A 22,462-nucleotide genomic window follows, 5' to 3' on the forward strand; every position below is an offset into this window, starting at 1 on the left:
TTCAGCACCTTGGAGAGCGCAGCAGGGGCGGGGCTCCCGGGTAAGGGGCGGGACGGGGCGGGGCATACCCAAGCCTGGCCGAGGACCCGGGAGCGCGCTCGGAGGCGCTCGCGCCAGTCCCGAGAGCGGCGCGCGGTCTGGAGCCGCGCCCTGCACTGCGCAGGTGCGCCCGCCGCGCAGTCCCCAGCCGATCCCCGCGGCGGCGGCCTCTCGCCGCGCCCGCGCCTCCTTCCCCGCCGCCGCCGCCGCCGCCGCCGCCTCCGCGCCGCGCTCCGCCCGGATGGCCAGGGCTGTGCGGGAGAATGGCGGAGCGAGAGAGCGGCGGCCTGGGCGGGGGGGCTGCGTCCCCGCCTGCCGCCTCCCCGTTCCTGGGGCTGCACATCGCGTCGCCGCCCAATTTCAGGTGAGGCTCTCCGGCCGCCGCGCCCCACCCTTCAACCTAAATCGATCTGCCCGGGCTCCCCCCACCCCGCACCCGCCTCGCAACACGCACTCATGGGAAACCGCAGAACGAGAGGGCGGCGTGGGGATGGGGTCTCTTCCCGAATCCTCGTCAGCCTCAAGTCTAGACTCATGGCCGATGCATATCCGCGGTGCGGCTCTCTCCGCCATTCCGTGTCCGAGGCGAGGAGATCCTGAGCTGGAACTGGAGGAGGGGGCGCGGAGGCCGCCTTCTCTCCGACTTTGGAGATGCGGCGGGGTCTGGGGTCCGCGTTGAGGTCCCGCAGGAGGCAGGAAGCCTGGGGCTTTGCCTGAGCGCAGTCGGAAGGCTCCTGAATAGAGGATGACACTAGGTTGGGGTGCCCCTCGGGTCCCAGTTTCTTGGGGCGACCGACAGCCTTGGTGCTAGAGAGAGTCGCAGGCCCCTCCCCCAGCCCTGCCTGGCCAGAGGTGCCCAACTCCCAGGCCTGGCGTGGCCAGGACCTTCTGTGCATTGGGACAAGTACTGACCTGGTCAGATGCGTGTAGGTGCCGAACGAAGGCTCAGCCTCAACCCGCGAGATCGAGGCCCGGCTGTGGGAGGGGGAGTCTGGGTTGGAGCCCGCGGGAGTAGCCACGGTTATTGGTGGGGTGTGTCCTGCTGGGGTGAGTACCCTGGATCCTGATCTGAGCTCCTGCTTCAGCTCTCTCCATGCCCCTAGTCTGGCCTTAGGCAACTGGGAGGTGGATTTCAGAGAGGTGGCAGTGGGTGTTGTGGGGGTTGGGATGGACGTCCCTCCGTCCTCATCCTGGCGGGTTGGAGAGGAAGAGGAGGAGGGGTTACCGCTCCCGAGCCCCCAGAAAGAGGCCTCCATTCCCCATTGTTCCTCCATGTAATGAGCTGGTGCCTGCCCCTCTCCTGGGGCCTGCACCCGCGCCGGGCCCCAGCTGGGCTCTGGCGCCAGCCCCTCTTCTTGACCAAGGGTTTCTGGCTCCCCGGCCCTCAGATGGGCAGGGGCCTCCAGGGATCGCTAACGGCATCATCTTCAGGACTGGAAATCTCCCAGAAGGCCCGGAGCTGAGCTGCCAAAGACCAGATGGAGGGGGCCGGGCTCCAGGGCTGGGGGCTTTGTGGTTCAAGCCTGAGTAAGGAGGCCGAGGTCTGAGACTCACTCCACCCGAGGTGAACTGCGCTGCCTTCCCACCAGCGCTGCCCTCCTTCCAGGAGGCCCCTCTGTGGTGGCTGAGCACAGCCCTGAGACAGACGTGGATGCGAATCCTGGCTCCACCAACTTTCTAGCTGCCTGACCTGGGCAGCTCTTTGGGCTTTCCTCAGTCTCATCTGTTGATGAGCTAATTCATATTGATTCCTTCAGGTGCATCACGCTGGCACTCAACAAGCGTCACCCTCCACACCGGCGGGCGCTGAGGCGGCTCATTCCTGCTCGGGGCATGTTCCCGGGGCTGGCTGAGGTCTCCCTCCCCACCACTCTGGGCGTCAGGATGGGCCTGCCCATTTTGTAGATGAGGAGACTGAGGTTCAGGAAGGCGGGTGGCTTCCCCGAGGGGAGTCAGGGCCTGAGGCTGCGTGTTCAGTCCACTCTACCTTCAGGCCCAGCCTGACCCGGAGGACAGCTTGGCCTCCCCACCTGCTTTCCCCTCCGCAGGTGAGAGGGCTTTCCGTCCCTGCTGCCCCCGGCGGGCAGGTTATCCTGGACTCCTGAGGGACAGCGACTGATAAGGAGGGCCCGCCAGTGAGTGTGCCCAGCCCTGGGCCCGGTGGGCCAGGGTGGCACTGTGCCAAGGCTGAGTGTGGGTTGGCCCTCCGGGACACCATGGCCTGGCTGTGGAGATGTGAACAGTAAGGCCAGTGTCTCTGGCCCCGAGGCCTGCCCTGCCGGCTCCAGCAGCCCCCGCTGCCCTTTCCCCGGCCGCCTCTCACAGTTCTGAGCTCGGCTGATGGAGCCCGGGTAGGACTGCGCCCCTGTGGCTCTGGCCTGGCTTTGAATCCTGGCTCCGTCCCTTTAGCCGCATGCTCAGAGTGGGTGCCGAATGCCTTGGGCTGGTTTTTTCTCCATGATGCCTACTTTGGCCCTTGCTCAGGGCGGCCCTAATACTTGGATGAAATAATACATGTTGAGTGTTTCAAGGGCTGTGAAGAGCTGTATTCATGTCGGGCTATTCCTGTGGGTATTATTGTGTGTGTGTGTGTGTGTGCACGTGTATGTGCATGCGTGCGTGTGTGCGTGTGACCCAGCACCACTGTCCACTTCCAGAAGGCACAAGACGTCAATACCGAAACTTTGGTTTGCCTGAAGCCTGGCACAGAGTAGGTGTGCAGTGCTTTACTATTTAACTGGGGATGCAACTGGAGAGTTCAGAGAAGAACGCTGGAAACCCTGCCACTTGGGAGGCCTTTGCTCTGCCCAGGCGCCGTTCTAAGCACTTTCTGTGCAAGGGCGCCTCGTCCTGCCCAGAACCACACAGACAGAATCTTGTCGTTATCCCCACTTTGCAGATGAAGAAACTGAGACGGGAAGAGGTTGGATAAGTGGCAGAGGTCAAGTTCACAGTCACCCCAGAAAGAGAGGGCCCAGAGGGATAACGATGGAGAGTTTGGGGAGGGGGACACAGGTGTGGCTCTGAGGAGGGCGAGCATTTATTTGTTGAGAGTTGGTGTAAATAAACTTTTTTTTTTTCTGATTCTAGAAATGCTCCAACCAGTTACTAGTAATTACCTTTGACTCCAGTGTGGGAGAGGGATTTTCACTTATTTCACAAACTTCTGTGTTCTTTGAGTTCTTTTTTACCATAAGCATAAGTTACTTCTGTCACCTACAAAAGAATAAAAGAAAGTTGGAGGGTAAAGTGATACATGTTCATTTTAAGGAAATTCTGTGAGAGAATTTAAAGACTTAGCAGCGGATTCCTTGAGCTACGTGGCAGGAGGAAGAGAGGGACAGTCCTCGTGAGAGGCTGGTGGGGGGTCAAGTGAGTGGCTTTCCCGGGGTGTGCCAAAGGCAGCGTGGATGAGAGGACCTTAGAGACCAGCCCACTCCCAGCCCACCCCCTTCCTTAGGGGGAGACAAGAGAGGCTGAGGAGGTTCTGGAGCACACACAGCAAGCTGCAGCGGAGCTGGGGCGGCACCGGGTCTCAGGACTCCTTGGACACGATGGTCATGTTCTGGCCCCCACGCGGCCTGGGGGGCGCAGGAGCCAAGGGCCCCCTACCCACCTCCTCACAGGGTTCTGTGCACTCAGCTGTTTTTCATTCACCCAGCAAGAACTTGTGGGAATTCCCAGTGGTTAGGATTCCACCCTGGCACTGCTAAGGGCCTGGGTTCGAACCCTGGTTGGGGAACTAAAATCCCATAAGCTGTGCCACCCGGCTCTCCACCTCACCCCAAAAAAACCCAAGTTACCTGCACTTTGCTGGGCTCACTGAGATACTCCAGAGGCACAGATGAGGGCCTGGCCTGTCATGCGGGCAGCGACGTGGTCTATGTGGTCGGACAGACAGACAAGGCCTTACAAGGCAGGTTGTAGGTGAGCTGGTGACTCAAGTCAGGGGCCTGGAGGGGCCTTGGGTCAGGGCAGGGTGAGCTCAGCACAGGCCTGGGGGGCGAGTGAGGGTCACCCAAGAGGAGGGGTGAAGAGGGAAGGGGCATGTGACACCCAGGCTGGCCCAAGTGCAGAGACTGGGCGTGCAGGGACGCAAAGGCCCTGTGGGGACCCTGACCTGTCCCCCCACAAGCAGGAGAGCCCACAGCGGTCTCGGGAAGGACAGCATCAGATGGTGCCTCGGGCTTCTGATCAGGAGTGGACAGGGAGGCAGGGAGGCCACTGGGAGACCGGCTGTTGTGTGGGTGTGGACGGGCCTCAGGAGAGGGACATTTGGAGGGTAGATTAGCCCACCTGGGAGGGAGCCGGGGGAGGGGAGAGAGGCGCCTGGGATGAGGCCGGTCCAAGGAAGGGGGTGCCCTGTGGGAGAAGAGAGGCTTGGGTGATGACATCACTTGAAGCTGAGCCTGAGGTTGCTGATCAAGGGGGGACCCAGTTAGAGGGTTCAAGCAGGCAGTTGGTGTGGGGTCTGGAGCTCAAAGGGGAGGATGGGGCTGGGGCCACAGACCCTGGGAGTCTCTGCTCAGAGAGCGAGTGATGGCCTGAAGCCTCAGGAGGAGCATCATAATGGTGGGGGGTGGGGGGACAGAGTGAAGGGAGAGGCTGGGGACCTGCCACATCTGGGGGGCAGTGAAAAGCTGCTGCTGTTGAGGCCACCCCAACCCCGCCCTGGGCAGCGCCCCCAGATGGCTGCGATGAGGCAGAACATGGACTCTGCTCACACAGCCTGCTGTGGCCAAGGCAGCATTTCAACCCAGTGATTGGGTGTCAGAACCATAAGTTGGCCTCTGGATTCCTGGGGCCCCAGGGGGACCCACAGGTTGGGCCCCAGGTCCCGTTTCCCATCCAGGGGCTCTTGCGCGTCCAGGGCACTGTCTCTGCAGCTGGCCCTGCTCCTGGATTCATTCAAGAAATCTCTAGGCACGTCCACCGTGGGCCTGGCCTTACCCAGCACCAGAGACACAGGCAGGGCCCAGGGCCTGGGTCTACCAGCGCTGCTTCTAACAAGCATTTATTTAGTGCCTGCAGTATATGGGTCCCGGGCTTCATGTGCAGAGCAGAGCAGGGGCGAGAGTCAGAGTTACCCCAGGAAACCCAGCTCTGCGAGGGGCGGGGGCTCGGGGGTGCGATCCAGAGCGGACTTGCGGAGAAGACCCCCCCCAGATCCCACTGCGTCCCACGGCTGTTTGTGTCAGGGTCTCTTCCTGTGTGCGAGTCATCACGTGGAGCCATAAGGTGACACACTCTGTCTTCTGCTGATTCTATTAGTTCCCATTTTCAACATTAACGCACAGACTTTATAACGTTCATCCCGAACAGTGAGCAATGCTCCATCTGCTGGAAGACCCCGCGTGCCAGACTCCGCGGTGGTCTCCATCATGAGGATACACACCCTTGTGAAGAAAGGTTTTGCCAAGGTTGGGATGGTTCCATAGGATAGTGTCCTGAAAGTCGAGTCACCAGATCCCAGAGTTCTTGCTCCATATCAGCACCAAAGTATCTAAACAGATTAGATGCTTGCTAACCCCAAGCAGGGCCTTCCCAGGTGCCCTAGTGGTAAAGAGCCCGCCTGCCAGCGCAACCGGGCTTCCCTGGCGGCTCAGCTGGTAAAGAATCCGCCTGCGGTGCAGGAGACCTGGGTTCGGTCCCTGGGTTGGGAAGATCCCCTGGGGGAGGAAATGGCTACCCATGCCAGTATTCCTGCCTGGAGAATCCCATGGACAGAGGAGCCTGGTGGGCTACAGCTCATGGGGCTGCAAAAGAGTCGGGCTGAGCAAAACCCCAAGTATGGGTGTTCTTGTGGGACTGGTTTCTTGGGTTGGATTCAGTTTTCAGTGAAGATGACCCCAGTGTGGACACAGTTGAGAAAGGAATTCCAGACCGGAGGAGAAAACCCAGCCTGACCCCAGGGTCCCCCAGAGCTGGGGGTGGGACGGAGAGGGGACTCTGAGGGTGAGGCTGGGCCTGGCGCCCCCCACTCTGCCGTCTCAACCAGTACCATCTTCCCAGAGGCCCCCACTCCTACCCCAGACACGCAGGCAGGGTTCTGGGCACACAGGAAGTCAGGCTGAGTAGGGAGCTGGCTTCAAGATTTCCGAAGGGGAAGTCTAGAAAGACCTGGGGACATCAGCGTTTCATTCATTCAACAGCAGTCGCTAAGTACCTGTCATGTCAGGCCCCCTCGTGACGCCGCCCTCATGGGCCAGTTGCCTCTCAGGGGAGCCTGCCTCTGGTCACAGAGCCCACAGGGAAAATTCCAGTGACTCCCCGCCCCAGGACGCCTGCAAAGGGGACCTAGGCCACAGCGGGGCTCTTCAGCCCGATCAGGGAGCCAGTGGGGCAGGAGCCTAAGAGTTGGGAGGGTGGGAGGCGGGGGCAGGATCCGCAGGTGAGAATTTGGGCCCCTTCCCCTAAGGATGGGGGAAGCTGTTAGGGTTCTGAGCTGGGAATGGGCGATAGAGCCAGACTTGCATTTCGCATGTTGGTTTTGGTGGCCCCTCGGAGAATGGCCTGTAGGAGAGACCAAGGGAGGTGAGGAAGCTGCTCGGAGTAGGGCAGCCCAGGCTCGGGTTCGAGAAACCCCTGGACAGCCGTGCTCAGCACTCAGAGGGAGGCAGAGAGACAGGCGGGACCCTTGGACCGCAGCTGACCCCATCACAGCGGGGCCCCGTGAGACATCGTGGCCGGGACCCACGGTCGGTCAGCTGGCACCCTGACCTCCCTCCCCAGGAGCCAGGAACAGGAAGACTGGAAGAGCCTCTGGGCAGCCAGCTGCCTGGCTGGGTTTGGCATTGCTCAGCTTGAAGCCTCAGCACTTTACCATTTAACCCTTGCTTGGCAGGCACTGCTGACTCCACCTCCTCCTGGGTGGAAACAGCAGCTTAGAAAGAGCTGCCGTTGGTGGAACGCAGATGTGACTGACGGCACATGGCAAGGGAAAGGCCGTGATGTAAACATCGAAACACAAGAGGCTTGTCTGTCCGTTTAGGGGAGCTCGGCTCAGGCAGCAGGAGCCTGAGGGTGGCATGTTCAGAGGACAGTGAGGAGCCAGAGGGGAGGACTGGGGCGCCAGAGTGGGAGGCGATGAGGTTAACTCGGAAGAGGGAGCCTGGGTGATAAAGACTGATGCCAAAGGTTGGGCCGGGGGGAGTCTCGAGAAACCAAACCCTTGCCATAGAGTGACCAGATGTTAGTGTGGGTGAGACCTCGTGACCCATCTCACCCCAAGCAAGTCTGGTTGATGAGGGCAGCTGCCTCCGCAGGGCTGGGGTTCCCAGACCTAGAGGCAAAGCCGGGGACCCGACCTGCGGCTGGTCGTGTGGTTCAGCCTGAGCTGTCTTCTGGCACTCTGGGGGCCGGTTTCCATGGGGAAGGTGGATCAGTGGGTTCAGGAGGGGACCTTCCTCCTTCCTTCCTGCTCCCGCTGCCCGCCTCCCCTCCATCTTTTCCTTCCTCCTCAAGGAGCTGCTCTCCTTGAACTTGGAGGGACTAAGGGTCTGTATGGCTTTCCCTCCACAAAGGGCCTCCTGGGGCTTCAGGTGAGAGACCCAGAACTCGTGGTGCCTGGAGAAGCAGGAGGGAAGGGCAGGGAACAGGGCGGCGGAGGCATGGGCAGAGGTGGGCCTTGCGGGAGGTGGGTGTGATTTGCCAAGATGACTCCAGGACTAGTCCAGCCCCCGATCCTTGATCGGGACCTCCTCACAGCACCCTGTAATTTACACACACTCCACTCAGTTAAGTTTACCAGCACCCAGAAGGGGGGGGCCTCATCTTACATATGCGGAAGCTGCAGACCTATGACATCTTCTGTCTGAGCCTTAGTGTTCCTCATCTGTAAAATGGGCAGAATAAAACCATCTTCCAAGGCTAGAGTGAAGATGAAGGGAGACGCAGAGCATAAAGAAGGTTGGTGGCCAGGGCATGGCAGCCACTCAGGCGACAGGGCGGCTGAGCCTTGGATGGAGTCAGGATATGATCTCAGGCCTCCTGCTTCTGGGCCTGGTATGGCGGCCATTCCACCATCTTGCCTGGCTTAGGAGTAAAAAGTAAGATTGAGGAGCTCCGTGAACCTGCCCCACCAGAGCCAGGGATCAAGTACAAGCTGTTGAGCCCCAGCCCAGGGCTCTGTCCACCACTGCCCTCGGTGACCCTCATTGCTCATGTGTAGAGGCTGAGACAGCTGTCCCTGCCAGCCCCCCAGACCTGCCTCCCAGGAAGCAAGAATATCAGGTGATGCTGAGATTGCGTGTGTAGAAATGAGCTGAGAAGCCCCGGCCCAGGTCCAAGCCAGACCCTGCAGGTCTGCTGTGAACACTCTGGTCTGAGAGGAGCCGTGGAGGCCGAGGCTGTCCTGGACAGCCATCAGCAGACACATACTGAGTGCCTAGTGTATGCAAGATGACCTCACCAGCTCTGCCCTCCAGACTTTGCTGGTGGGGGAGGGCACATGCTGGGTGCAGGGTGGGGGTCGGGTGTGAGCTCCATCTACTTTGGAGCCCCCTGAGAGGACGGGAAGGAAGCTTGATGCAGGCCTCTTCCCTCTACTCCTTCACACTGCCTTCCCTCCACGCACAGGGTGACACCAGCCACAAGCAGGAGGAATGACAGGGACCAGCGAGCGCTGCCTGGAGGGCTGTGAGGCGCTGACACCGGGGACCAGGAGGGCTTCCTGGAGGAGGGGGCTTAACCGAACCTTCTCCCAGCAGGCACAGGTGAAAGCCTGCCACGTGCTTCATCCAAGCGCTGGGTTAGATGCTTGGGAGGCAGATGCAAGAGATAGACCTTCACACAGAGTCGGCAAGAGGAGTTGCGTGCAAAGGGTGGTGCTTCATCTGCCTCATCGTGGTGGGTGCGAGGGGGAGCGATGTGCAGGCATGGGGAAACTGAGGCAGACAGCCCAGGGTGGAGGCCTGGGACTGCAGAGGCAGGAGCTAGGCCAGGCTGGGCAGTGAGGGCAAGAACATGCAAACATGTGAGGGGGTCCCAGGCCCCCAGGGGTCGTCTGAAGGTGCGTCTGGGTTAGTCACCCAATGGTCCTGCCGCTGCCTGGTGCCAGCTGAGTCCCAGGGGGTGCTTTCTCTGTGATGGGCCGGGCTGCCAGCGTGTGTTCCCCACTGCAGATGGGTTCTCAGCCCAGGATCAGAGATGCCACCCTGCGCCAGACTGGGCAGGGCTGCCCTGACTTCCTCTCCAGCCTGCCCCTACCTCCACGCCCTGCCCCAGCCCGGGGAATCTACCACCCTTGGGCTCCAGGTCAGAAGAGGCCTTCGAGAGAGCACATTGTCATCGGCTACCTCGGCCGCCAAATGCCTCCGTGCCACTCCTCCAGGGGTCTTCCAGCTTCTACTGCTGCCACCCCACGGTGCCAGGAGTCTCTTGGGCCCCCAAGCTGCCCTTCTGCCCTGCCCAGGGAGATCCACACATGACCTGCCCTTAGCCCTGGCCTTGGAGCCTCCTTTGCCTCCAGGCACTTCCTGGATGGAAGGACAGAGCCCTGGGGAAGGGGGCCGGGTTATGTGTGCACCCAGGTGGGCAACAGAAGCAGCCCAGACCCACCCCAGGCAGCGCTGTCTGTGAGCCCGCAGAAACCTGCCTGATGAGCTGCGGGGGCTGAGCATCCCTTTGCGGAGAATTTTGGAAGCACAGCCCCCCACCCCCACCCCACCCCCATCTCACCACCAGGAGCCCTAATTGTGTTGCTGGCCCTTTAAAAGCAGATCCGGGGCTGGCTGTTGGGGGGAAACTGCCCAGATTTCTGCCATCTGCATTCAAGCCTGGGCCAGGGAGGGGGGGCCACCCCAGCCCCTGACAGGATCGGGGCATTGGAAGGGCAGGAGGAGCCCGGCATTGATTGCAGTAACCTGATCCCGCGGGGGAGGCGGCCGCGACAGCAGCGGCTGGGAAGAGCCGGGGAGGAAGCTGCCTGCAGCTGAGGGCTGGCGGGGCAGAGCTGGGGTCGGCAGCCAGCCGCTGCCTCCTCTCCCGGCCCATCTATTTTTAATGAGCTCCCCAGGCTTCTGCAGCGGGCTGGACGCAGAAAGGCAGGCCCAGGCGGCGGAGGCCGGAGGCCCCAGCCCTGCCCCGAGCCCTGGCCCCCACCCCAACCCTTCTGGGCATGAGAGGGCGGCCCTGGGGCCCCGCAGCCCCCCGGCCGGGCAGGGCTCTCCATGCAGCTGGTGCTGAAGATGGATTCGAGCCCAGACAATGACAGCTGGTTGGAGGATCAGTGGGAGCACTGGTAGGGGTTTGGGGCCCGGCGTGGGGGAGGGGGAGCTCTGGGGCGACTCCGCTGGGCTCCAGGTCTCTGTTTGGTTTGAGGGGAGGCCAGAGGCTGGGGTGTGGCCCTCTAGGACCCCCTGGGGCTGAGCCCACCACCTCTCCTGGGTGACCTTGGACTAGTGGGTCTACATTCTCTAGCCCTCAATCTCCTGGTCTTCTTGAAGAAAAGACTCAGAATTCTCCCCAACTTCCTTAACAGAGTTCTCCCACTGTCCCACCCACACCAAACCAGGCAGATACCCAGGGCTGGGGCTGAGTAGGAGCTGGCACAGCCCACCACTCTGGGGTGGGGGCCGGCCTTGCAGGGACGGGGTCCTCAGCCAGTTAGAGTTCCCACGCTTTGAGTGGGATCTCCTGAGTCCAGGACACCTCCAGCCTGTCCCAGCACCGCCATGGGCGACCTCCCGGTCAGGGCCCACATGCCAGGCAGGAGGATTTTGCATTGGAATTGATGAGACCAAGAGCACAGACTAGGGGCACTGTCTTTCCTAGAACTGGATGAAACTAGATTGACACCAGGTTCCCTTTCATCTGCTCCCAGGGCTTCTGGGGGGGGGGACCTCCTGGGCCAGGGACATGGAGCACCCCTCTGAGCTGGGGCGGGGCCTCTGCAGCACCCTGGTTTCTGTCCCCAAGGTGCACAGGGAGGCCCCACTCCTGGCCTCCCTTGGAGTCTCTTCTCAACGCTCCGCCTCCTCCATGGGTGAACTGGAGTCAAGTCAGTGCCTTGACTCTGGAAGCCATTTCTTTGGCAGAGCCGAGGCTCTGACCAGCTGGGCCTTCTAGGCACAGCCTCCTGGTTGACAGCAGGGTGGAAACTCCCAGCCGGGTAGGGTAGAGCTACGGTGACCCAGAGCCCTCCCTTCCAGTCCTCACCAGGAGACCTGCCTTTTGATCTGAGCCCCAAGCTTGCCCTGCCTGCTCAGTACCCCTTGCACTGATGCAGGCAGACCTCAGGTCCTATCCTCTAGGGGCTGTGATATGTCAAGGGGCTACTCCTCGGAAGAGGTACAAGGGAGGCACCAGGGTCCTCGGCCCACCGCCAGCAGTCCCCTGAGTGGTAACTTTGGCTTCTTGTCCCCACCAGGCTCACCCATGACATCAGCCTAGAGGAGTTTGAGGATGAAGACCTCTCTGAGATCACCGATGAGTGTGGCATCAGCCTGCAGTGCAAAGACACCTTGTCCTTACGGGTAAGGGTTGGGTGGATGGGATGGGTAGGGACAGGAGGGAGGGTATCCCCGTATCTAGAGGGGCTCTCGGGGTCTTTTTGGCACTCCCATCTAAGGAAATAACCTGTAGGAAACATCCAGGACCATGCCTGGCACATCTTGAGTGCTCAGATTTTTTATTTATTATGTATTTATTCATTTTGCCAGGGGCAAAGGCAGGAGACAGATCCTTCAATTGCCCACAAGAAGGGAGAGAGCAGGAAGTCTTGAGGCCTAGGACAGTAGCAGTTAGGACCATAATTAAGGGAAGACTCAGGACTACCCTAAATCCTTTCCAAAGCTTCCTTGGCAGAGGGCCTGAGGCAGTGTAGGGCGGAGTCCAGGGGAATCTGCAGTGCTTTGGGGCAGAAGAGAGCCAGGGCACTCCCAGGCACCGAACACACCACACAGCCTAATGGACCCCCTCTGGCCTCTGTCCTAAGGGTCTCTCTGGAAGGTTAATCCAGCATTGCTGCTCTGGGCCCCCGTGGCTTTGCCATAGGACAGATGGCTCTCTCAGCTGCCAAAGGTCTGAATCCTGCCTGGAGGGAGGTCCCCAGCGTCTGGGGAGGCCCAATCAGACAGAGATCCCTCATGTCTTTTCAGAACAGGAAAAAGGGGCCACAGGCCAAGAGATGGAAAGCAAGCGTGCAGCTAGGTTGCAGAGCCCAGAGTTTCTCTCAGCTCCCAGGAGGGTGGGTGGCCGGAGTAGACATGCGGTTGGGAGAATGTTAGCAAAGGAGAGCCGCAGTGTGAGTTGGGGTGGGGTGCCTCTGTGTTGACCTCCTTTCACCCCCAGAGATTCTGTAAGTCCTTCTAGGCAAGAGGAAGCCGAGGGGTGGGGCAAACCCTACCTACGTTGTACCCCCACCCCCTGGCCAGGCCAGAGGGGATGGAGGCAGAGGCCACTGATTCTGGATGAATACAGCTTCTTTGAGGTCATTCATTGGTTTGGGACTCCGGCACCATCCTCTTGGCCGACTTGTACAAGCAGAACCTTGGAGAGGGTGGTCTTTGCAACCAGCGGACCCTGAGACGGTACTAGCTCAGGGTGTACCCTGTGGGGCCTTAGCCAAGCTCCAGGGGGCTATCACGTTTTCTTGCCAGTAAATCCTGGCCTCTCTGGGACGCTGGGAGGCAGTTAACTGGCGAGGGAATTGGGAGAGTCAAGGGATCTGTCCAAGGTGCCAGGGAATTAATGGCAGGCCTGGAGCTAGAACGGAGCTCTGGACTGTCAAAGTTAGGCAGAGAGAAGACTTCAGGTTGGAGGGTCCTTAGCCTGAGGACGGAAGAGGGTGTGGATGCCACTGCCTCATGCGAGTGCTTGCCACCTGCTCCTCCCTGCCCGGCGTCCCTCTTCCGTCCGCGCTCGGGTCCTCCTGTCCGCACTGCGGCCCTCCCGGCTGAGACTATTTCCTGGGTTTCCCTTACTGCCCACTTCAAAAACTAACCCTGGTCTCCATCCCTGGTGGGGCCCTGAACTCCTCGGCGACCGCTCGGTCCCCAGTCCCCATGGCAACAGCGGTGACCTCACTCTGGGCTCGGTTTACTACTCGGGTGAGGTCACCGGCCGTTGCCAAGGGAACGAGGGGGGTTGCAAAGAGTCGGAAAGCGGGCGACCGTGGGGGCGGGGATCGGTGTGGACTGCCAAAGGTGCGGACTGACGTGCGGAGGAGGCGGCGGCCTCGCGCGTCCTCGAGGGGGCAGGGGGGCACGGCCCCCTCTCGCGGGGCTCCTTGCCGCTCTCCCTGCCTCCCCCTCTTTGAGGCCGCGGAATGGGCTCGCCCGCGCCGGGTGTGGGGCGGGGGGAGGTGGGGGCGGTGCTCGGCCGCCTGGGCTCCGCCCCCGCCCGGCCCCCTGACGCCCCTCCGTCCGCGCCGCGCAGCCCCCACGCCCCGGGCTGCTCTCCGCGGGCGGCGGCGGCGGCGGGGGGAGCAGGCTGCAGGCCGAGATGCTGCAGATGGACCTGATCGATGCGGCGGGGGACACTCCCGGCGCCGAGGACGACGACGAGGAGGAGCGCGCCGCGCGGCGGCCAGGAGCGGGGCCACCCGAGGCCGAGCCCCGCCAGGAGACGGTGCCCCGCGGCCAGAGCCAGGGCCAGGGCCAGGGCCAGGGCCAGGGCCAGGGCCCGGGCGGCGGAGACACGTACCGGCCTAAGCGACCCACCACGCTGAACCTCTTCCCGCAGGTGCCGCGGTCTCAGGTGAGGCGGGGCCGGGGCTCAGGGGGCGGCGCCGCGGGGCGGGGCTCCGGCAGGTGTCCTCAGGGTCCCGGCAAGGGCCGCGGAGCCGGCGGGGCTGCGCGACTCGGAGAAGTCTCCAGCCTGGTGATGCTTGGCCTAGCTTTCCCAGGGGGAGGTCCCTGGAGAGGTGATCGCTGAAGGCAAGCAGAATCCGCCCTAAGTGAGACGGGCCGAGTAGCTCTGGCTGGGTTTTGAGCCTCGAGATGAGACGTGGAAGGAATGTCGGGACTGAGAGGGCCAGGGGGAAGATGCTGCTGGAGAGGGAAGCAGGGGATTAAGAGAACAGGGGTTACCAGGGTGTCGGGGTTCCTGCTGAACATGCGGCAGAAGCAGGGCCTGGAGAAAAGGGCACGTGAGGTGACCTCGTGGGAAAAGTCACGGGAAGTTGTGAGGAGTTGTGGCTGTTGCCGCTTTGAAATTCGGGCAGCTGGGAATTCCTGGGAGGCAGGGAAGAGAAATGGGAGGCGGAGCTGCTGGGCTGAGTTGGGGGCCTAGGGCCCCTGGGCTGGGTGGCTGGATGCCAAGAAGGGTTGAATGAGGTCTGGGGAGAGCCGGCAGTGGGCCATTGTCTCCCAGGCCCAGTCTGGGGAGGTTCAGAGGAGCAGCTCTGGGAGCGGGGCTGTGGGTGGAGGGTGCAGGGGCTGCAGAGAGAGGATCAGTCCCTTTCTCAGGATGGTCTCTGGTGGGTTTTGGCAGCCAAACTCAGGAATGTGGGAGCTTGCAAGGGTGTTCTCAGGGGAAGGGGCTCAAGGTGTCTGTAGGGAGCCTTGTATATAAGCATTGTGGAGAGGGGTCCCCGGGGCCGGAGAATGTGGGGTGTGTGGCCCGGAGACCCAGGCAGCAGGGCCTCTGGCAATTACATCTGTCATTCCTACCTCATGCGCTCCTGGGGGGAGGGGTGGGGGAATCTCATCCTGGAGCCATCCTTTGTATGATTCAACCCAGTCCCCCAGGCCAGCTGCTGCGGAGACCCTTCTTCCCGCCTCTTTCAGGCTCTACGAGCACGTCCCTGCCTCTTCCCTAGGCCATGGCTTCCCAGCCTTCAGGGGAGTAGGGCCAGGAGTGAGCATCTTGCCTGTAAACCCTCCACGTCTGAGACCCCCGGGGTCTGGCTCTGTCCCTGGATGGCTCTGGCTCCCCTCCCCACTCACCACCAATGTTGGTGTTGCCACTTTCGTTGAGGCCAATGAGAACCTCTCCCTGAGGCCCAGCCAGCTTCCCCGGGCCCAGGGGGTGGGCTGTCCCACGTCAGCAGGCCTGGGAGGAGGACTGTGACTTGCCGCCCCTCCTGCCTGTGCCAGAGGGCTGAGGCCCTTGGCCAAGTGGTAGGGGGGCAGGGGCAGCAGCAAATGGCCTAGGGCTGGCCTCGGGGGGGGGGGGGGGGGGGAGCGCGGGGCAGGGCCGGGCCTCCCTGTGCCGGGCACTGTTGAGCGCCTCTGTCACAAGGGCCTTTTGTCCCCTGCACAGGACACACTGAATAATAACTCTCTGGGCAAGAAGCACAGTTGGCAGGATAGGGTGTCGAGGTCATCCTCACCGCTGAAGACAGGTAAGTGGGGACCCTTTCCCTTGCCTGAACTCCAGCCGTGGTCAGCGGTGGCCCTGGAGCCTGCCGCACGCCCCGTGGGGAGGCCCCACCGTGTCTTGGTGTCTGTGTCCGGGCGGCCCAAGGGCCGGGTGAGGGCGCCAACTTGAGCCCCGCCCCGCCTGCTCTTCAGGGGAGCAGACGCCTCCGCATGAGCACATCTGCTTGAGCGATGAGCTGCCGCCCCCCAGCAGCCCCGCGCCCACCAAGGATCGAGGCACCTCCACGGACAGCCCCTGCCGCCGAAGCGCCGCCACCCAGATGGCGCCTCCCGGTGGGCCCCCTGCCGCCCCCGTGGGTGGCCGGAGCCACTCGCACCGAGACCGCATCCACTACCAGGCGGACGTGCGGCTGGAGGCCACCGAGGAGATCTACCTGACGCCCGTGCAGAGGCCCCCGGACCCTGCGGAGCCTACCTCTGCCTTCCTGCCGCCCGCCGAGAGCCGGATGTCGGTCAGCTCCGACCCCGACCCCGCCGCCTACCCCGCCAGTGCCGGGCGGCCACACCCCTCTATCAGCGAGGAGGACGAGGGCTTCGACTGCTTGTCGTCCCCGGAGCGGGCCGAGCCGCCAGTGGGAGGATGGCGCGGGAGCCTGGGGGAGCCGCCGCCGCCTCCGCGGGCCTCGCTGAGCTCCGATACCAGCGCCCTTTCCTACGACTCGGTCAAGTATACGCTGGTGGTGGACGAGCACGCACAGCTGGAGCTGGTGAGCCTGCGGCCGTGCTTCGGCGACTACAGCGACGAGAGCGACTCGGCCACCGTCTACGACAACTGCGCCTCTGCCTCCTCCCCCTACGAGTCGGCCATCGGGGAGGAGTACGAGGAGGCCCCCCGGCCGCGGCCCCCTGCCTGCCTCTCGGAGGACTCCACGCCCGACGAACCCGACGTCCACTTCTCCAAGAAGTTCCTGAACGTCTTCATGAGCGGCCGCTCGCGCTCCTCCAGTGAGTGGGCAGCAGGGAACTTGGTGGGGGGGACCTGGGGGAGGTGTCCCCAGCGGCAGCCCCAGGTCCACCTGGTTACGGCATTAGGGCTGAGCCGGGGGCTGGGACCATCCTCTCCCAGCTTGTCCCCGTCGCTTACAGGTGCGGAGTCCTTCGGGCTCTTCTCCTGCGTCATCAACGGGGAAGAGCAGGAGCAGACCCACCGGGCCATATTCAGGTGAGAGCTGAGGGCCCCGCTGGGCAGGCAGGAGCTGGCCACACCCTCCTGGCCTCCACCATCACCACATGGCCTAAACGCAGCCCCTGCACTCAGCCCCAGGAGGACAGTGTCCACCCTCTAGGAACCTGGAGCTTGGACACAGAGTGGACGGTCTCAGAGTGTGTGTTTGCTGCCAGGGCCCAAGAGGGTGCCGAGCAGACACCCCTGACCACACATTAAAACCCGCCGCCCCCCGCCCCCCCCCTCTCCGCCCCAGGTGGAAATAGTTGCTACCCATGACCCCTCACTTAGAACTTCCCTGTAGCTCAGACGGTAATGAATTTGCCTGCAATGCCAAAGACCCGGGTCCGATCCCTGGGTCAGGAAGATCCTCTGGAGAAGGGCATGGCAATCCACTCCAGTATTCTTGCCTGGAGAATCCCATGGACAGAGAAGCCTGGCGCCTACAGTCTATGGAGTTGCAGAGTCGGACATGACTGAGCGACTAACACTGCTACCGCCATGACCTCTCACAGTTGACCTGTGGCCCTGCTCTCTTGGCTGTGATCTCCTCGGTGGCAGATGCATGTCTGATTGACCTCGGTCCTCTCCTCCCGGCCCTAGGAGTCACGGGCGCACGGGATGCTGTACAAATTTTTATTGAACCAGTGATGTCGATGTAGCTCGCCGACCCCAGAGCCAGGTGGGGAAACATGTCAGGTTGAAGGGGCCTAGGCAGTGAATTCCTCACGGGCCCTCATTGGGGACAGGTTTGTGCCTCGACATGAAGACGAGCTCGAGCTGGAGGTGGACGACCCTCTGCTGGTGGAGCTGCAGGCCGAGGACTACTGGTACGAGGCCTACAACATGCGCACGGGAGCCAGGGGCGTCTTCCCTGCCTACTACGCCATCGAGGTCACCAAGGAGCCTGAGCACCTGGCAGGTAGTGTTTCCTCCCCCGCCCTGGCGCCCCCACATCAGTCCCGCCCCATCGCTCCTGGGCAGACTGGTGCTCCAGATCTTAGCCTCCCAGGGAGGGGGCCCCGCAGCGGTGACTTCATCTCACAATAGAGAAAAGTGAGGCCCAGCCCAGCAGGGCCAACCCCAGGGGCAGGGGTGGTGACCCTCTGTGGGTTGCCTGCTGCTCATTCCACGCTTGCTTTCCAGCCCTGACCAAAAACAGCGACTGGGTGGACCAGTTCCGGGTGAAGTTCCTGGGCTCAGTCCAGGTCCCCTATCACAAGGGCAATGATGTCCTCTGTGCTGCTATGCAAAAGGTAGCTGCTCTGCTGGGGAGGGCGCCCACCCCTGGCCTGGTCCCCCATCCTCTCCTGGGGAGAGGGGCGCCAGCCTGATGTCCCGTCCTGCACCCACAGATCGCCACCACTCGCCGGCTCACCGTGCACTTTAACCCGCCCTCCAGCTGCGTCCTAGAGATCAGCGTGCGGGGCGTGAAGATCGGCGTCAAGGCTGATGACTCCCAGGAGGCCAAGGTGACAGCCCAGGGCCCCCCCTGCTCTCCTGCCAGACTCCCAACCTGTGCCCTCGCAGGCTGACGACCACCCTCTTCTCTTCTCCCTCCTGTAGGGGAATAAATGTAGCCACTTTTTCCAGTTAAAAAACATCTCTTTCTGTGGATACCATCCAAAGAACAACAAGTAAGACCAGAGGGGAAAGGGGTGGAGGCGGGCGTGCTGGCTCAGGGTGCTTGCAGTCCAGCCCCGGACCTGGCGTGCGCCCCAGGGGCCTGAGCCCCGTCCCGCCCAGACGGACTGCTCCCCCTCTGCAGGTACTTTGGGTTCATCACCAAGCACCCTGCTGACCACCGGTTTGCTTGCCACGTCTTTGTGTCTGAAGAATCCACCAAAGCGCTGGCAGAATCTGTGGGGTGAGTGTGTGCGTCCTGCCGAGCTCCCAGTCCTGGTCTGAGGGCCCCAGCACACTCCTCAGGCTCGGCAACACTCCCAGTTCTCCTAGCGCCTCTGCACAGCTCCTCGGCTCACGGAAGGAGGGCTGGGCGGTCCTGCAGTCCCAACTTTATAGTCACTGGGCCCTTTCTTTAGTTGCAATCTTACTCAGGAAACACCACGTGTAGAGAATAGAGCTGAGCAGCTCTCACCAGGGCAGGCGTGGGAAACAGAGCCCAGAATAGGGACCCCGACACTCCAGGGTGGAAACCCCAGGTGGAGATCCTGCCCCTCCCCAGTGACGCCTGGGTGTCTGCCTGCCTCCTAGGAGAGCATTTCAGCAGTTCTACAAGCAGTTTGTGGAGTACACCTGCCCCACAGAAGACATCTACCTGGAGTAGCGGCGGCGCCACTCCGCCCTTACAGCCCCAGGCCAGGGCCAGGACAGCGGGCTGCCGACAGGACGTGGCACTGCTTGAGGGGGCACCTGCCACCGCCAGAGGAGGGGGCGTGGCGGGCTGCTGGCCGGGGTGGGGGAGGGCAGGGGTTATCGGGAGAGGCGAATGCAGTCTATTGTAATATATGGGGTTAAGACTCATCTGTGGAGGAGGTTGGGAGGGCACAGGGCTGGGGGGAAGATGAAGCCTCCAGCCAGGATGGGCTGCCCTCCTAGGAGCAGAGGGCTCTGTCTCACCTTGGGCCTCCCTCACTTCCCCCCTACCAGGGCCTCTGGCCGGCGGCCCCTGCCTTGACAAAGCCCATGCCACCTGCAAGTGCCCACCCTAGCCCTGCCCCCAACTCCCCAACCCCCAGCTGCGGGGCCCTGAGCTCAAGCCCAGCCCCTCCCGAGGACTCTGTGGTCAGGAAACGGCCGCAGGTGGGGGATGCCCCCCCCCTTCCAAGCTGTCACCGGTGTGGCCTCTGGACCGACAGCTCCCACCGCAACCCCACCGGTGCGCTGGCCCCCTGGCAGGCGTGGGGGTCCCCACGGGGAGGGGAGAGCACGGCAGCAACGGGGGCCCCACCTGGGCAGGAAAAGGAGGCTCCGCCCCGGCCCCGGGCCAGCCGGGCCTCTTGGCTGCTTCAGCTGTAGCCCCATTCTGGGTCCTGTGACCCTGGCCTCAACTATTAAAGTGCCATTTCCTGTCGGGACCGCACTGGGTGTCATCTGCTTGGACCCCCCAACCTCGCCCGGCTCGTTCCCACGCCAGGAAGGCCCAAGGCTTTGCTGCACAGAATAGTTTTATAAGGGGTTCCCATCACAGGCGTGAGTCATAGTAGTACTCGGCCATGTCAGGCCCGTCTCGCTTGCGCTGCTGGGCCCGGGAGAGCAGGGGTCGGGGCCCCCGAGGCCACGGGTGTTTCGGTCGGACCCCGTAGTCTAGAGAGAGAGAAGAGGGGGTGAGTGGCAGGGAGCATCCGCGTTCCCCTGAAGTCTTCCCCACGCACAGGCTGTGTGGGGTGAGAAGGCCCCGAGGCTGGCGGGGTGCCCGCTCCCAGGGCACGGCTCCCTCATCAGGGAGCAGGGTGGGGAGAGGAAGGGGAGAGGCTACCATCCACCAGGCCGGAGAGCGGCGCCGAGAGTTCCAGGGGGGCCGAAAATTCCTCAGGAACGGCTCGCTGAGGCCTGCGGGAAAAGTTGGGGTGCTCAGCACAGGCAGGGGGGCAGCTACCACCTCCCAGAACGGGAGCAACGTCTGAGGGTGGGGGGTCCCGACACCGGGGAGGGGCGGCCCACCTCAGGAGTTACCTCAGCGGCTGGGGGCGGAGGAGCGCGGCTGCCAGGACGAGGTACAGGACGAAGAGGCTCAGGCCGGCCCTGGGGTGCAGAGCCCCCAGCATGGCGAGAACCATCCTCCACGCGGTCCCGGATCCCGGCTTCTGCCTGCCCCTCCCCCGGCAGGCCGGAGGACGGAACCTGCTGCCCACGCCCCGCCGCCTCACAAAGGCCCCCAGCTCCGTGGCTCCGTGTCAGCAGCGGCGGCTCCGGCGGGCTGGGAAGCTCCCTGCTGAGGCCTGTGGGCGGGTTGTGCTGAGGCTGTGGGCAGCCAGGTGCTGAGCCCATCTTACTCTAGACTCACCGCTAAGGGCACAGATAGCTCAGATCCCCACCTCGCCTCTTGCCAGGCAGAAACGTTACCTCCCTCTGTGGGCCTGGGCTTCCTCACCACTGAGGTAAGGTACCTACACCACCTGCCCAGGGACGGACACCCAGGAGGCCCTGTGCAGAGGTCACAGCCACCGCCCAGAGCCCCGGCATTTCCACTGCTCCTCGCCCAGCCTCCCTCTCCCACCCCCTCCCTCCCACACTGAATTGCCCCAGGTAGGTCCTGCAGCTGGAGAGCCCTGAGCAGGTCCCTGGGCCCTGGCCCACTCAGGCCCCACCAGACAGAGCCCATGCTGAGGGCACTCCCCCCAGGTTGCCCCCCCGCAGCTTAGCATGGCTTCAGGAACCCGCCTCCGAGGCTGACACGGACTTCAGCATAGGTGGCAAAGCCTGGGACCTGGGCCTCTCGAGTGCAAGCTTCCCAAGGGCAGGGACTACCGGATGTCCAGTACTGGATGCCTGCTGGGTGCTCAGTGAATCCTTGATGAGGCCAGAGACTGAGTCTCTTCACAGGCCTGTGGCGAGGCCATACGGCCCTCTGCTTCCTGCCCGGCCCCGTGCTAACTCAGTGTGGACCCGGCTCCCTCCCTGGACACAACTGGCTCCCACGAACCCGCCTTAGCATCCTCTGCCCGCCCTGCCCTCCGCCAGGAACCACAAGTTCAGACACTCTGGCTCCTCTTAACTCCAAACCCCTCATTTCCTTGCCTCCAAGACTAGACGCCACCCTCTTCCTTTGTATCCACAACCAGTCCCCAAGGCCTGGCTGGGTTGCCCCCCACCCCTCCTGCCACCGTCTTAACTTGACCCCACCCATGGTTGCAGACCTCCACCTTCCCCCTCCCGTGCCCACAGGCCCCCTGAGATGCGCTTTCAAACAGGCCCCTCCCCACCACCTCCTCCGCGACATTGCTGGCCTGGGGCGCGATGGCCTGGTGGATTTGGCCCTGCCCGCCGCTCGGGCGCCCTCCCACCCCGGCAGGGCCGTCAGGCCACTGCAACAACTACTTGTGCTGTGTTTTTGCACACACAGCCTCCACCTCCCGTCTGCCTGCTGAAAACAGATGAAGTCTCAGCAGTTTAGAAGCCGGCTTGACTCCCTGACCAGGGTGCCCTCCGGCTGGGGCGGGCAGGCAGTCTGACCATGGGCCGCGCATACTTCCACCAACTGCAACAACTCGGCACATGGAGGCATCCACACATCTGTCCCCCGCGCTGTTGAGAGTGAGGGCGGCGAGCTGGGCCTGCCTCGCTTCCACGCACAGCACGAGCCCCAGAGCACACTACCATGCCCAGCCAAGGCTGCGGGTCTCAAGTGGTAACCACCCAGCGCCTTCGCCCCCCGCCCGGGACCCAGACGGGGCTTCTCAGAGGCACTTGGGGAAAGCAGTCAGGGACAGCCAGCCCGTCCCAGGGTGTCTGGGGGCAGCGGAGGCACAGCTGACACAAGGCAGATGGAGCCCTCTCAGAACCCAAGCGGCTGCCTGACCGGCTGGAAGCTCCAGCAGGAGCACGCGGTCTGCTCACAGCACAAAGGCAGCAGAGACTGAGGGAAGGGAGAGAGCAGGCAGAAAGACAGCAGCCGCCATGCCCAAATCCCTGCATGGAGCCTCCAGGAAGACCACAGGGGAGACGCCGGCTCATGCCCCGTGAACCCGCACGCGGCAGCTCCTAGCCCTGCCAACCTTACCGCTGCCCAGGGCCGGCCGCAGCGCTGGCTGGGGCCTGATGTCCCCTTCCCACAGGACAAAGGCCTGCTACTCTCGAGCAGGGGTCAGGGCTTGAGGTGCCCCTCTGCACTGAGGCAGGCCCACCAGCACCACGCTCCACCACGGAGCAGCTGCCAGGCATCAGGCCCCAGCAGGGCGTGGGCCAGAAGACACAGGGGCAGCTGTCACCCACTGTCTGGGTTCAGCCTGGCTGGCCGTCAGCAGGGATCAAG

General features: G+C 62.8%; 2 protein-coding genes across 3 annotated transcripts; one reads left to right on the plus strand and one right to left on the minus strand.

The window, feature by feature from the left end:
* The first annotated feature begins 29 nt into the window (after positions 1-29).
* Positions 30-19,570, plus strand: MAPK8IP1 (mitogen-activated protein kinase 8 interacting protein 1). 2 transcript variants are annotated; one of them, XM_069555539.1, is made up of 12 exons: positions 30-403; positions 11,408-11,513; positions 13,417-13,737; positions 15,244-15,325; positions 15,495-16,307; positions 16,449-16,524; positions 17,277-17,449; positions 17,674-17,783; positions 17,883-17,999; positions 18,094-18,164; positions 18,296-18,394; positions 18,742-19,570. In XM_069555539.1, exons 1-12 carry the CDS (start codon positions 303-305, stop codon positions 18,812-18,814), a joined length of 2,142 nt encoding a protein of 713 aa, XP_069411640.1. In that variant the 5' UTR covers positions 30-302; the 3' UTR covers positions 18,815-19,570. The 2 variants fall into 2 exon arrangements, with proteins under 2 accessions (XP_069411640.1, XP_069411641.1); XM_069555540.1 differs by lacking the exon at positions 30-403 and adding an exon at positions 9,826-10,279.
* Positions 19,571-19,611: 41 nt separating this feature from the next.
* On the minus strand, positions 19,612-20,347 carry FREY1 (Frey regulator of sperm-oocyte fusion 1). The gene is made up of 3 exons (XM_069555541.1): positions 20,164-20,347; positions 19,967-20,040; positions 19,612-19,794 (listed from the first exon to the last, which is right to left on the minus strand). The coding sequence occupies exons 1-3, from the start codon at positions 20,265-20,267 to the stop codon at positions 19,673-19,675; spliced, it is 300 nt and encodes a 99-aa protein (XP_069411642.1). The 5' UTR covers positions 20,268-20,347; the 3' UTR covers positions 19,612-19,672.
* Between the last annotated feature and the right edge of the window lie 2,115 nt (positions 20,348-22,462).

The sequence above is a fragment of the Ovis canadensis genome, chromosome 15 (assembly GCF_042477335.2).
Source record: "Ovis canadensis isolate MfBH-ARS-UI-01 breed Bighorn chromosome 15, ARS-UI_OviCan_v2, whole genome shotgun sequence".
NCBI lineage: Eukaryota > Metazoa > Chordata > Mammalia > Artiodactyla > Bovidae > Ovis > Ovis canadensis.